The sequence below is a fragment of the Tupaia chinensis genome, unplaced genomic scaffold (assembly GCF_000334495.1).
Source record: "Tupaia chinensis unplaced genomic scaffold, TupChi_1.0 Scaffold146625_1, whole genome shotgun sequence".
In the NCBI taxonomy this organism is placed as follows: Eukaryota; Metazoa; Chordata; class Mammalia; order Scandentia; family Tupaiidae; genus Tupaia; species Tupaia belangeri.
In genome coordinates this window covers 855765-869432 of record NW_006206481.1, presented here as the reverse complement: position 1 = coordinate 869432, position 13668 = coordinate 855765, and the positions used below count along the sequence as shown (strand labels likewise).

The window sequence follows — 13668 nt, the reverse complement described above, 5'->3', positions numbered from 1 at the left end:
GTAGGGAAATACAATTGGCTTCAAGGTGAGTTCAGATGGCCTATCTCCTTATAAGCCAGAAAATTTACAAAATTAAAATAAATAAACACATTTTCATTAAAACAACAGGGAGATGAATACATATTACTAAAAAGATTTGTAAGGGCCAGGTGGTGGCACAATAGTAGTACAAGTGGATTTACAAGGTCATGTGTTTGTGTCTCAGGACCTCCCTGAACACACTGGTTATATATATGACGATGGTCCAGGCTAGCTGAGACTGGGGAAGGATTGTGATTTGAAGACTCTAGGGAGTGTCTCTCATTCTCTCTCAGAAGAAGAAATAAATAATAAGCACTAAATAAATAAAGACTTAAGAGATAGCCCAATCCTGGTGGCACAAGGGCTAGGGGTGCTGCCGTGCAATGTTAGAGGCCAGGTGGAAAGGCTCCAGCCCCATGACCTTGGCCGGCTGCAGAGTTGAGGAAAGAATCACAGCATGAAGACCCTGTTGAGGGTACCTATCTGTGTGTGTGTGTGTGTGTGTGTGTGTGTGTGTGTGACATAAAGAAAACAAACACTCAAACTGCAAAAAGGAGAGATTGTGAGAGCTAAACTTTTCCATCAATTACTATACGATGACAGCAGAAATACTGATGAATGTAAAAGCCAAACTTGACCTGTTGTCCTTAATTGGGGAATGTAGCTTTAAGGCTACAGGGAATTTTTTTTTTTTCTTTCATTCTCTCTTTCTTTTTTGCCTTTATATTTTCGTTTTTGTTTTAAGTTTTCAAGTGAGGTACGAGGGAAGAAAAGCAATTCTACGAAAGGCCATTATCTGTATACCATGACTGTGAATCTCATAAATACCCACAAGGATTCTATTCCACAAGCCAAGTGAGGTCAATCTCTAATTGGTCACACTGGTTTATGGCCCACTCGGGCCATTTATATCCACTATCACCCTGGGCCAAGTCTTGTTCCTTTCCACTCTCATTTATTACTCCTTGATAGCTGGTCTTTGAGTAAACACTTAGAAAAAAAAATCAGCCCTCCTTTCAGGCAGATATTTATATTTTTGAAGACCTAATAAAAATGATTAAGTGAACAAAAAGCAAGAAAGAGAGGGAGGGAGATAATACCTTTTATAGAATTTCATCTAATCTTTTTATAAATAAATACTATTTGTTTTAAAGGGAATATTTGAGTCTCCAAGTTATTCTTATTCCAGAAGACAATTCTGTCTCATCCCTAGCTAAGTTCAAGCTAACAACAATGATCGATAAAAATGAGGCCACATGGATAAGAGAAGTTCAGCACTACAAGATACTAACACCATGTAGAAATGTTCAAAAGAAAATACATCAAAATCCTATCTAAAATAGAAGCTTCTGGCTTTACACTGACAGTGCTGTGTGTGTATCAAAGGACACAGCCTGCTTCTGAGTGCTTTTAAACTCCAAACTTTCTCCCTGAATCAAGTTTCACCCCCAACAGTTTCAAAAGGTTATTGGTGGTGAAATTCCAATAAACTCTGAAGTTTAGTTCATAGTAATGCACCACTGTCGGTTTCTTAGTTGTGACAAATGAGCCACAGTAATGTAAGATGTTACAATGGGAAAAATTGGGTGGGGGAGGCCGTGTCTGGGGACTCTCCGTACTATTTTTGTTAACTTCTCCGTAAATCTAAAATTATTCACAAATAAATAGTTGATTTAAGAGCAAACAAAAAGCTGTTGTCCCAAATCAGAGTCTGGGTTAACGATGAAGCTGTTATTCCCTCAACCACACAGGAAAAATAACACTTATCTAGAGATTTACTACACCAACCGAAGCCAAGCAGCTAAACTCTCAATTAAGAGGAAGATTTAATGGGAAAGACAACAGCAGCCAGGGGTGTCTGGGTATTGCGTCCAAACGCAGCTTGTTTTATGTGCTCCTGAAGGGCTGTTTGTAAATCAAACATATGTAATTCAAATCACATTTTAAAGACACTAAGGAAGCTGGCACATTAAAAAAAAAAAAAAATGTTTGTAAATTCCGGGATAATAGACTATGTAATGAGAAGTGCTACTTTCTTATTTACTGTGTGGTGGAATAGCTTCACATACGTTACCTTGGTCCATAGCACTTGGCTTTGAGCCACTCAAGTAGATGTTCCTCAGACAGCCTCTGCCTTCCTGGTCTCCAGGTTTTTATTTTCCCTTCCCTTTGCTTTGTGTGACTGTAACTAGCTCCAAGATGTTATGGTGAAGAATTCTATTCATGTATGCATCTAAACATGGGTCTCAGCCTCCACAGTGACAGCAAGCATTTGGGCAACAAGATTGCACAGTAAGAATACTCCACTGACAGACAGAATCTGAAGCAGGTAAATGCATGACAATTTGCCTGCTCACAGGTAAATTGAAGCTCGCATTGAAACTCTCCTGCTGGCCACATTGAAATTCCTACTGCTAACCAAACTTGTCCAACCCAAAACATTGGGCAGATAGGTATTCTAACCCCTCCTAGCAAAATAACTCAGGATCTGATAAAAGAGTTATTCAACTCACTCAGCCTCAGTAAGCCAAACAGTTCCAAATCTTGGCTTCTCATCCATGGATGAGAAAATAGAATTCTACCTTCCAAATGGACAAGCAACTGGAAAATAATTCTTAAATATTTCATGAGCCATCCACAGTTTATCTACTCATGATTTTGCACAGGTCTTACCCTTGTTAGTACAAAGCTCTCATTACATGGTTGAGCAAAAAATAATAACGTAACCCCTTTTTCATGAACTACCCAAGCACACTAATTCATAATCCAGTTTATATCAGATTTATTTTCCAAACTATTCATTTTTCCCACCATCTTCTTGGGAGGAGTACATGTCCCTACCCACCCTATGACTTGGCATTAGCCCTATGACTTGCTTTGGTCATTGGTACACAGGCTAAAGAGACAGTGTACCAGCACTGAACCATGGCCTTAAGGAGCCATGCTCATCTCCAGCCATCCTCTAACATTATGTACTAGCCATAAGAAACAGGCCTCAAGACCAGCAGGTGGCGTAATGGTTACATTGCTGGGAGTCCCAGACCCAGTGGCTTACGACTCACACCGGGCATGTGTGGGTGCGTGCCCAAGATCCTGAGAGGAGAAAGAAGGTGAAGGGATTGTGGTGTGGCCATCCCCCGCCCTGGGAGGTGGGAGGATGGGATAAGTTCTCACTTTCTATCTCTCTGTCTCTCCAATAAGCACACATACCCTATAGCAAATATCTCTTCCCCCAAAAATAAAAATAAAAAACAGAAACAAGTCTCCTCTGTAGCTCCTGTTGCTTCTTCCTGCAGCCCAGAATAGATACCTGTAAAAGAGAACTGCTCCATGTGACCTATAGCCTCTTAAGCAAGTACAGTTTTAAGCCACTGTGCTTGAGGATGGTTTGTTGTACACATTACTTTGCCACATTACTTGGCTAAATGATATGCCCTATCCTCTCCCCACTTGCAAACACAGCAGATACTCACCATCATCGATTCCAGGCCAGCCCATGAAGTGAGCAGAAATCTGTTTCTCATCCTTCCCATACTCATTCTTGGCTATTAGCGTGTAGTCTCCATTGTTCATGTGAGTGGGATTATCCAGCTGGAGGCAGCCGTGGTATTCCGTGTGATTGGTAACATGTATTTTAGTACAGATGTATTTGGACTCATTCAATATTGCCCCATTATAGAACCACTGAAGCGCTGGTTTGGGATTGCCTTTCACAGTGAATGGAATGCACCAGTGGTGGTCTGAGGTTGGAGATTCGAGAAATGTGATAGTTGGTGCAACTAAATTGAAAAAGAGAGAGTTAATAGCATCAGAAGGCTCAGAAGTCTCCCTATCACAGATTTTTGAGTCATCAATAAGGGATTTCATTCAGCCATTGTTTGGTGATATGACCAAGCTACTCTGGGATCCATCAAAATTTTGTATCATCAAGGTTGATTTAATTCCCTACAGAGTGCTTCAGAGGGACTCCTTTCTCTGCTCTACTGAACAGCCATATAACACAGTCATTTTCAAATCTCCCCGGTGTAAGTGAGAACCAATTCCAGACAGATCCAAGAGACTTCCCACAGTGGAAAGAGTTTATTTGAAGTTGTCTTTACTCTCTATAATGTACCTTGATATCATTTAGATTCATAACCAAAAATATGAGGGATTTTATTTTTATGGTACTTCTTCCCTAAATAATACAAATATCAACAAAAATGACTTCAGAAATTTTACCAGAAGTCTTGACATCATGTAGCTTTTCTAAAACAAATCAAACTGATCCATATAAAAATGTTGCTACTGATGCTGGTTATTGTAAATATGAGAAATTGACATTTTTCATCGACTGCCAGTAGCAATATTCTTTAAAAGCATCACATTATAATGCGCTTTGTTTTCCTAGGATTGACATCTATGTCTATGTTTTGATCTCTTTAATGCCTGGAGTCCAATCTAAGCTTGTATAAATAGACTTAGAGATTATTTCAATTTTAAGTAGAAAGTACTTTATACTTTGGGGAAACAAACATTATTAAGTAGTATCTTTAAACAGCATTCTTATCTTGAGTGAAGGTTTTTGAAATCACTCATTGTTTATTTCAATGTGGTTTGACTTTGATCATTATAGAATCAAGAACTGGAAAAGACTTTCAAGACCTACTAGGACAGTATTTTCAAATGAAGAAACCAAAGTCTGATGAGGTTAGGTGAGTTGGTCAAGGTTACTAGAAGAGCCAGATTTGGTAAAAGAGTCCGGGTCTAATCTAGTAGCCTTTCATATTGCTTCTTGATTATACATGTTCAACACAATAAGAGGGGGAAATAATTTCAAGTATCACAACTTGATAACACATAAACAATCAAGATAACTATTACTGGAGTCTCTGTTACGCTTATCTTGGTCATTAATACTCTTTATCACTAATTCCTTTCATTTTTTATCTAAACTTGGACCAACAAGTTTAATTCTTGAGACCATGGTTTCCACAAAAATATTCGTCAGACCATGGTCCCCACAAAAATATTCTTCAGACCATGGTTTCCACAAAAATATTAACCTAACCAAACAAAACCCATCTCCTAGTGTCTGACTTTTGCCTATTTGAGCTCAGCTAACTCCTCCTAGAGTACTACCCAAGAAGAATCAAGGCTGAGGAAAGTATGGAATTCACTTTCATAATCTATAGAATGATTTTCAGTTACCAGTAAAATTCCTTACAACTGAATATGTGGAGTTACTGAATTCTGTCAATTTGTATCGTAACACATTTAAGAAATTCAATATTAGAAAATTTAAATTTGCAAGTTTAATTGTTTGCTCCAAATATTTCTCGCAGGCCTTCTTAAAGTAATCTTTGGTGAGTAATATCACTTTTAAGGTAACATAGAATCCTATCTATAAAAAGCCAATTTAAAAACAATTTGAGGAGACTCTATATCCATTACATAAGAGAAGGTACACGCATGTGTAGCTATACATGCTTATAGGCCCGCATTATAAACTGGTCACAACAAGGACCAGAATGTAGTAGGCACTCTACTTACCTTCCTCCCACCAGCCCAGGCCCCTATGCCTAGGTAGGGCCCAGCTATTCTTTCCACCATGCCCAAACAAGCTTTTGATGAGGTGCTGATTTACCAGTTAGAGGCTGGTTACATATGTGTGGGGACAACAATGACTTCAGGCTTCTGGGTGAGTCAAAATGATGAGAAATTACAAGTTGGTACCCAACGGGCATATTGATGGTACTAAGAATGACAAAGGATGATGGCTGGTGATTCCAACTGTTCACTACAACAATCACACTCTGAACGTGTGCTGTGAGTGTTAACCAATGTATCAACACCAGCTATGACCATGTGTAATTTGTACACATATACATTTACACTCATGTTCTCCTCATCCAAATCCTGATCCAAACAAGGTAAAACCTCATTAATTTATACCAGGCCAGGTCAAAATTTTCAAGGTTGTAAGATGTGAATGTAATTTTTACCCAAATATGTATTTACATTAAATGCTACAATCTGAAATATTTGGATACATACCATATTATTTATCATACTGAAAAACAATTCACTTATGTTTAACCAAGAAACCTTGATAGCTTATATTTTAGTTTCAATTGTATATAGAAATTTAGAACAACAAGAAAAGCTTTCTGCCAGTGGTAATAATTTTCAATTTTAAGCAGGACGTCTACCTTCCACAGAAACTTGATATCAAACTAATGAGGCTTTATTGTATCAACAGTACAATTAGGTGTTCACGAACAGCCAGCAAACACTTTAGACAGCACAACTTTAAAGCTTCATGTTGCTTTTACAGAGGAAAACATTTTTAGAAACTAATTAATAAGAATTTAAGCTAATATATTAACAAGAGGGGAATAGCCTGCTCAAAATATGTCCTACTAGGAAAAGACAGGAGAAAGCATAAGAGGACATGACCAAGATCGAAAATGAAACTCAAAGGAAAGACAGCAAGAAAGACTGAGTAGAAATAGAATTAGTGGAGTGGCTAATAAGATCTCAATGAAATATCTATAAAACACTCTGTATACTTTCTTTAGAAAACTTCAGCAGCACCCAGAGTGTCTCAGGAACAAATGTAGGCATGTCCATGATTATTCGCTATGCAACACACATGCTGATCTCATTACGTACAATGCACAGTGAGGTTGACAGAGTCTTGATCTTCTCCTACAAGATTTTCTGCCACACAAGAGATTTGCTTTCCGCTGTCATCAGACGAAATGTTAGTTATCCTTAAGGAGCCCTGTGTGTGGCTTGTTTCATTCTACAAATGAATTAACAGACAAAAATAATCTTGATTAGGATTGATCCCAAAGTAACAAAATTTGGGGTTTCTTTGCCTAATTAGAGAAAATATAAATATATGACAATAGGAAGTGTCTCTGCCTGAATCGGACACAGGTAAAGAGAAGTTAGTTTATTTTTCTAGTTTTCAATTGTTTAATGTGTGAGGTTGACTTAATCCTTGCATTCCTACCTACTTTCCCCCAAGGAAGAAAAACCACAAGGAGAGTCCCTCAACCTGCCCATAATGACACCAAGAGCTCCCGAGGAGTGTAAAGACTATCTAGTCTATTGGACACACATAACTCAATGCAAGTCCACACTGGTCTTTGCTAGTTAAAAACAAATAGAAAACATGGTCCAGGTGTGGCACAGCAGTGGTAGCACTGGTCTACACAGGAAAGTCCCAGGTTGGCATTCTGATGTCTCTCTGCACACACTGGGTGTACACACCCTGATTGGAGCTGGGTGAGAAGAGAAGGGTTACAGCATGAAGACCCTGTTGAAATTGCTTCTCTCTATCTCTCTCATGAAATTAATAAACAAACTTTAAAGAAAAAAAAACAGAAAAGAATAAATAAGGTCCAGTAGGTGGCATGGTGGTTAAAGCACTGGACTCTCATATGGCTGACTGCAGTTCAAGTCTCGGGCATAGTGACTTGAAAATCGCCTTGGGCAAAAATCACTCCGGGCATGTGTGCATCTGTGCCCAAAGTCTGAGGAGGAGAATGAAGGAGAAGGAATCGTGGCATAGCCAATCCCGCAAGGGGAGATTTCTCACTTTCCCTCTCACTGTCGCTCTCTGGTAAGGCATACACATCTTATGACAAAAGCCTTAAAATAAATAAATACACAAACAAATAAACAGAAAGCAAAAACTCACTTTAAATTTCTACACATGGCTTTACCAAATATTAAATGATCATGACGAGGTATAACACAACCTCAAGTTCTGAAACACTGGCTATTAAGACAGAGCCAACACTGAGCCTTACCATATGTTTGGAAACAAGATTACCAACATCCCAGTACATATTGGGGACTGGCTCGCCGGTCACACTACAAGACAACGTGATAGACTTTCCTTCTTCCACAGTGAGGTTAGGTGCGGCCAGATTGGCGGATGGCAAACCTGTGAAATGAGAAAAATAAACTGAGAAATACACAAATTGTTAAATACATGATCACAAGTATAACAATAAATTGAAATATTTTTATTCTTTAAAATCAGTCATTATTACTTTCTGGGACGATTCATTGAGTCATCAGAAAAGTCATGATGCATTTTTGCCTAGAAAAATATCTCATGCTTTTTCTGATGAGCCAATATATCAAAGAAGTGCCAGGCTGATAAGCCTTAAAAAGTCATGTGGACCCCAAAATGCCCAGCAATAACTTGAAAAAAATATATACACTTCTTGAAAATATTATTGCAAATAGCCATTTTAAGTGCTAATTTATAAAACTGTCGTATACCTCTTTTTTCTCTTCTATAATTACCAATCCAGGTTTTTGAACATAAATAAGTATTTTTCTGTGGACCCACATGTCATCTCATTTACTTCACCCTGATTCCTTCCCTCCACCTTTGTATAATCAAGAACACAAAAGGTCAAGATGCATCTTCATCTTTTGCATTAAGTGACTCTTACAAATATAAGTCATGACCAGACAGATTTTGAAAGAGTTAGACTGCTGAAGAATGCATAGTTCCAAAGCATTTTTAAAGATAAGAAGCTTGAAATGTGACAATATTATAATTCAAAGCTATATAAATCATTGTTAAATATTATGAATAAAAATAGGTTATCCTATTTATTATACGATGAAAAAGGTTACATGGGTCCTTATTCTGATGAAGAAGGCTTTTTTAAAAAAAAAATTATTCATTCATTTATTTTAATGTGACCAGAGAGAGATAGAGAGAGAGAGAAAGTGAGAAAACAAGCCTCCAGGTCCAGGACTTGAACCATGGTCAACCACGTGGGAGTGTCCAGCACCTTAACCACTATGCCACCTGCTGGTCCCTGAAGGTTTTTTATGGAAAAGGCCTTTGACTGTATTTGTAATCAGATACAATTTAGAATGTGTTAAGGGTTTTTAATATTTCAGCAGAGAACTGTCTATACTTATTTCAAAAGATAGTTATCGATGCTGCTATCATTTCATTAAACTATCACATCCACTAGGTATGTGTACTGCTTTAAACGAAAGCATTTTTTTACATGAAGGAGGGTCTCAGAGGGACTAACAGCACGTCAGTTTCTGGCAACCAAGCCAGTTCCTCTCTTACTACCAGAAACTTCAGCTGGGACTGTATTCACCCTGGCAGCTGTGTCCCACAGAACTGTAATATATCATTAACGCAAAAGCAACCTGGAGGTCAGAAAAGGCAATTCATCTTCAATGGCCATTAAATTGCAATTAACCCATCCACCTAGCAATACAAGGGTCCTCAAAAAATCCATGAAAAATATTTATTATGAAAAAAACAAGAATGATTTTTTTAATTTATGCACTAAAATAAATTCATATCCTAATTCTGTTTTCCACAAACGTTTTGCAGCCCTCTTATATCTGACCTACGTCTTCACAATGCTATGCACGAACCTTTCTCTTTCAACACAGTCCTTAATGACACAGCTACTGTGCTTCATTATTGAAATCAGAGCCCATCAAAATTTGTCCATGGTATTTCCACCACTGGGATAGTGAGACTGTCAGAACTCTTCCTTTGTAAAAGCATCTTGTAGAGGGTTACATCATATCTTTCATAGAGTTCTAAAAGGTCCCCTAAACTCCAGAGGTATACCAGGCAATAAAGCTCATAACAAAGATCAAGAGAATGCAATATCTAAGAATTAAGCCCTAGACTTTAAACCTGTCTTCTACTAATTGTGTGCCTTTGTGTGAGTCGTTTTTCCTCTCTCAAAGTGTTTTCTTCACAATTTCTATGACAATGATGCTTTGAAATTTATTAAGACTCATGTCAAGGGAAGATGTAAAAAATTAGTGAAAAATCTCCTTCAAGTCAGTGATATGATCTGCGAGACTTTTTAAAAATATATACTTTGTTTTGTTTTGTTTTTAATCAAACATGCAATTACATAGTTTGAAGTGGCTATAGTTTCACAAAAGTTGTTATTAAAAATAGTTAAACCACTGTGTAAAAACCAGTAGTTTGACCTCACCAAGGCAGCACTATTTTCTGTTTTCAGAGGCATCCATTTCATTTCTCTCTCTCTTTTTTTTAATAGAATTACGTATTTAATTTGATTTATCATTATTATTATTTAATTTGCTATAGGGCATGCATGCTCACCAGAACGAGTGTGCGTGCGTGAGAGAGAGAACGTGAGAAAGCAAGCTGCCAGGTCTGGAACTCGAACCACGGTCAGCCATGTGGGAATCTAGCACCTTAACTACCACCCCACCTCCTGGTCCCTACCTCTCTTTTTTAAAAATCATATTTAGTAGGGCCAGCAGATGGCGTGGTGATTAAGGCACTGGACTCCCACATGGCTGACCATGGTTCAAGTCCTGGACCTGGTGGCATGCTTTCTCATTTTCTTTCTCTCTCTCTCTCTCTCTCTCTAGCATACATGCCCTTGTGAATTAAAAAGTAATAATAATGGTAAATAAAATTAAATAAATAATTCTTTTTTTTTTTTTCAAAAAAAGCCCTTATTTACTAATTTGTTCAGAGTGTAAGTGCAGAAATAGAGGAAGTCACCTCCAATAGGGTTCCCATAACATGATCCAACCCAGCGCCTGATGACCTAGATCATGTGCACACACATATGTCCAGTGTGCTCAGGGAGATCCTGGGATCCAAACTCGCAACCTTGGTCCAGTTTCACCGCCACCAAATCACCACCTGTCCCTTATCCCTCTTAACTTCTTCTTTTGGTATTCATCTCCACATCACTCAATATCATGCTTTTATTGTGACTTCTTGGTTTTTCTGTTTCAGCATTACCTACTGACCTCACACCATGGGAAATGAGAACTAGGCTCACTTTCACACTTGATTATCAGCCTTCCTCCCATGACTGCACCACACTCAACACACTGTCTTCCATCATTCTCTGCTATGAAGTTACACTGTCTAGATGAAGACAGAAAGTTTGTCATGAATATCTAAGCTTTACTGACAGACAAATCATCTAAAATATAATTGCTACATCTTATCAAGTCTAAAATAATATCAATGATAGGACATGACATTATTATATATACCACTAAGAAAAAAAAACAAAATGTTAATTCAGCTTGGATGCAATGTTTTCCTATCACTTAGAACTCCTATTATTTGAATGCTAGATCTTCTCCACAGCCCATCTAATTATCTAATGCTTTCTCTATTTTCTATCTTTGTGTCTACTTGCTCTAGTTAGAGGGAGTTTTTTTTCAAATTCAGCTTTTAAACCTGCTCTTGAGGTTTTTTATTACATTCCTTCCTCTGTCATATTTTTAATTTCCAAGGCTCTTGGAAGAAAATCTCTTTGGTTCCTCAAGTACAAATACAGGATGAATTTTCTATTCTTCAAAAATATACTTATTGATTTGAAAATTCTGAGAAGAGCAGGATTGAAATACCAAGATTCTCAGTAGGAAATGTTATCCATAATCTTAATTTTCACCATAAAGTTGAGTGCAGTTTATTTTTCTTCACACTTAAGCTTATATGATTAAGAACTCTCAAAATGTTTATTTATTTACAGTAATAGTAATATTAGTATTTATTTATTGGGCATTCACAGAGCTAGGTGCTCTTGTCTAGTATTTAATTGTTTAATTTAATCCTTACAGCCAGCCTTGAAGGTAGGTATATTCTCCTCATTTAATTAAGGAAGAATGTGAGTTTCAAAAAGTCAAATACAGCTCTCAAAGTTTTCCCAGGAAATGCAGACCCAGGATTTGAACCCAATGCCTGGTCTTTATCATTACACTGCACTCTCTCCCCAGGCTACATATATTCATTTTAAAACAGATCATGAATACCACTGTACATTGATGATCTAGGAATTTGGTTTGTTTAAAAAAATAATTGGTGTCTGTTTTGTGAGAGAAGAGTCAGTTTCCTTTATTTATAGAGAAATTGTATCACCCTGTCATAGCAGTTTCCAAAGGAATCTGCAAAAACTGGCCAAGTCTAGATCTTTTAAATGTAAAGTCTTCCACAAATGAGTAAGCATCTGACTCACATTAATTCGACAGCATTAATATGCTGGCCAAAGCCTTGATAATGGAAATAACAATCTGTACTTGAAATATCTTGATGGTTTAATTAGCACAATAAGAATGAATTGGGGAGCATGAATAGCCAAGGCGGGATAAACCACTGGCCAGGCACTGCTTCCTGGCTTAATAAAATTTGAAATCAACACAAGTACAGAACAAAGCCGAGCAATGCTTCCAAAAGCTGCCAGCAGTGCTGTAATGGGATCCTGATCCTAATCATTGCAGCCATCTCCCTTTGCACTGTGAGGGAGGCCTCACTGGAGATAAAAGGTAGGTAGTCAGCTTCCCAGACACACAGACATCCCAACATCAATGTGTCTTCACCTGGACTTGTACTGGAAGGACACATCAGCCTGTAGACCTCAGCAGAAAATCCTGTCATGCAGTGAAAAGCTGACTTTCTACACCAGGGTTTCCCAAACTTTCATGTGCATATAAATCACCAGGGGATCTTGTTAGAAATGCCATTTCTTGTCCCAGCCACAGTGATGCCTAAGGATAGATACTGCTACTCAGCCACAGCAGGCCTGGGTTCCTTCCTGCCCTGCACTAAGGTCAGGCATGGTGGCCTGTAACTATAGTCCTAGGTACTCTAGTGGCTGAAGCAAGAGGAACATAACATAACTAGATGCTGTATAAAACACACACACACACTCACACACACACACACACTCACACACACACACACACATACACACACACGGGTTAACATTTCTAATAAACTCATCCTCAGGCCACACATTCAGTAGTAGCATGGCTTTGGACAATGGGTGTTAGAAAATTGTTCACTAGGGCCGCAGGCGGTATGGTGGTTAAGGCATTGGACTCCCACATGGCTGACCCCAATTTGAGTCCCAGACCTGGCAGCTTGCTTTTTTTCCACTTTCTCTTTCTCTCTCTGGTCAAATTAAAAATAATGATAACGCTAATAAATAAAAGAAATAAATATATTTTAAAAATAAGAAAATTGTTCACTAGACCTTTGTTTCTTTAACTGACATTCTTGGACCTGACAATGCTCTGAGCAGTTATCTAGTTAACCAAGTAGTTGTATGAAACTCTCTTGAGATTCTCTGGGGGAAAAAAAATATCCAGGACTTAAAAAAAAAAAAAAAAAAAAGAGAGAGAGAGAACCTATGGAGCCAGCAGGTAGCATAGCTATTAAGGCACTGGATCACACATAGCCAGTTGTGTGGTTTGAGTCCTGACCCAGTGACTTGAAAATCATGCTAGGTACATGTGTGTGCATGTCTGCCCCAAATCCCAAGTGGAGACTGGAAGAGAAAGGATTGTGCCATGGTTATCCCCACTGGAAGGTGATTTCTCACTTTCCCTCTCTCTCTCCTTCTCTCTCTCTCATGAACACACACATCCTATAGCAAGAAAACTAAATAATAATAGTAATAATTTAAAGAAAAGAAAAAATACTATAGGAAACCCTGGATGTTCACAATGTGTTTTATCATGTAAGGGACCTTCTCAAAGTTCAGGGAAATGTCACATTATGAAAACACCATGCATGGATTTTAATAATCTCATACGTTAACTCAATTTTTTCACAAACTTTTTAAAATTCCCACACATTAAGAGCTCTAA

General features: G+C 38.0%; 1 protein-coding gene across 1 annotated transcript in view; it reads right to left on the bottom strand.

Moving 5' to 3' along the window:
- The window catches only part of NTRK2 (neurotrophic receptor tyrosine kinase 2), a gene marked incomplete at its 3' end in the record, with an annotated part of 88637 nt that overhangs the window by 14583 nt on the left and 60386 nt on the right, over positions 1-13668 (bottom strand). The window contains exons 6-8 of the mRNA XM_006168991.3: positions 7824-7960; positions 6676-6808; positions 3495-3800 (exon numbers count right to left, since the gene is read on the bottom strand). Of these exons, the coding sequence (XP_006169053.1) occupies positions 3495-3800; positions 6676-6808; positions 7824-7960 (576 nt within the window). The remainder of the gene's footprint in view (positions 1-3494; positions 3801-6675; positions 6809-7823; positions 7961-13668) is intronic.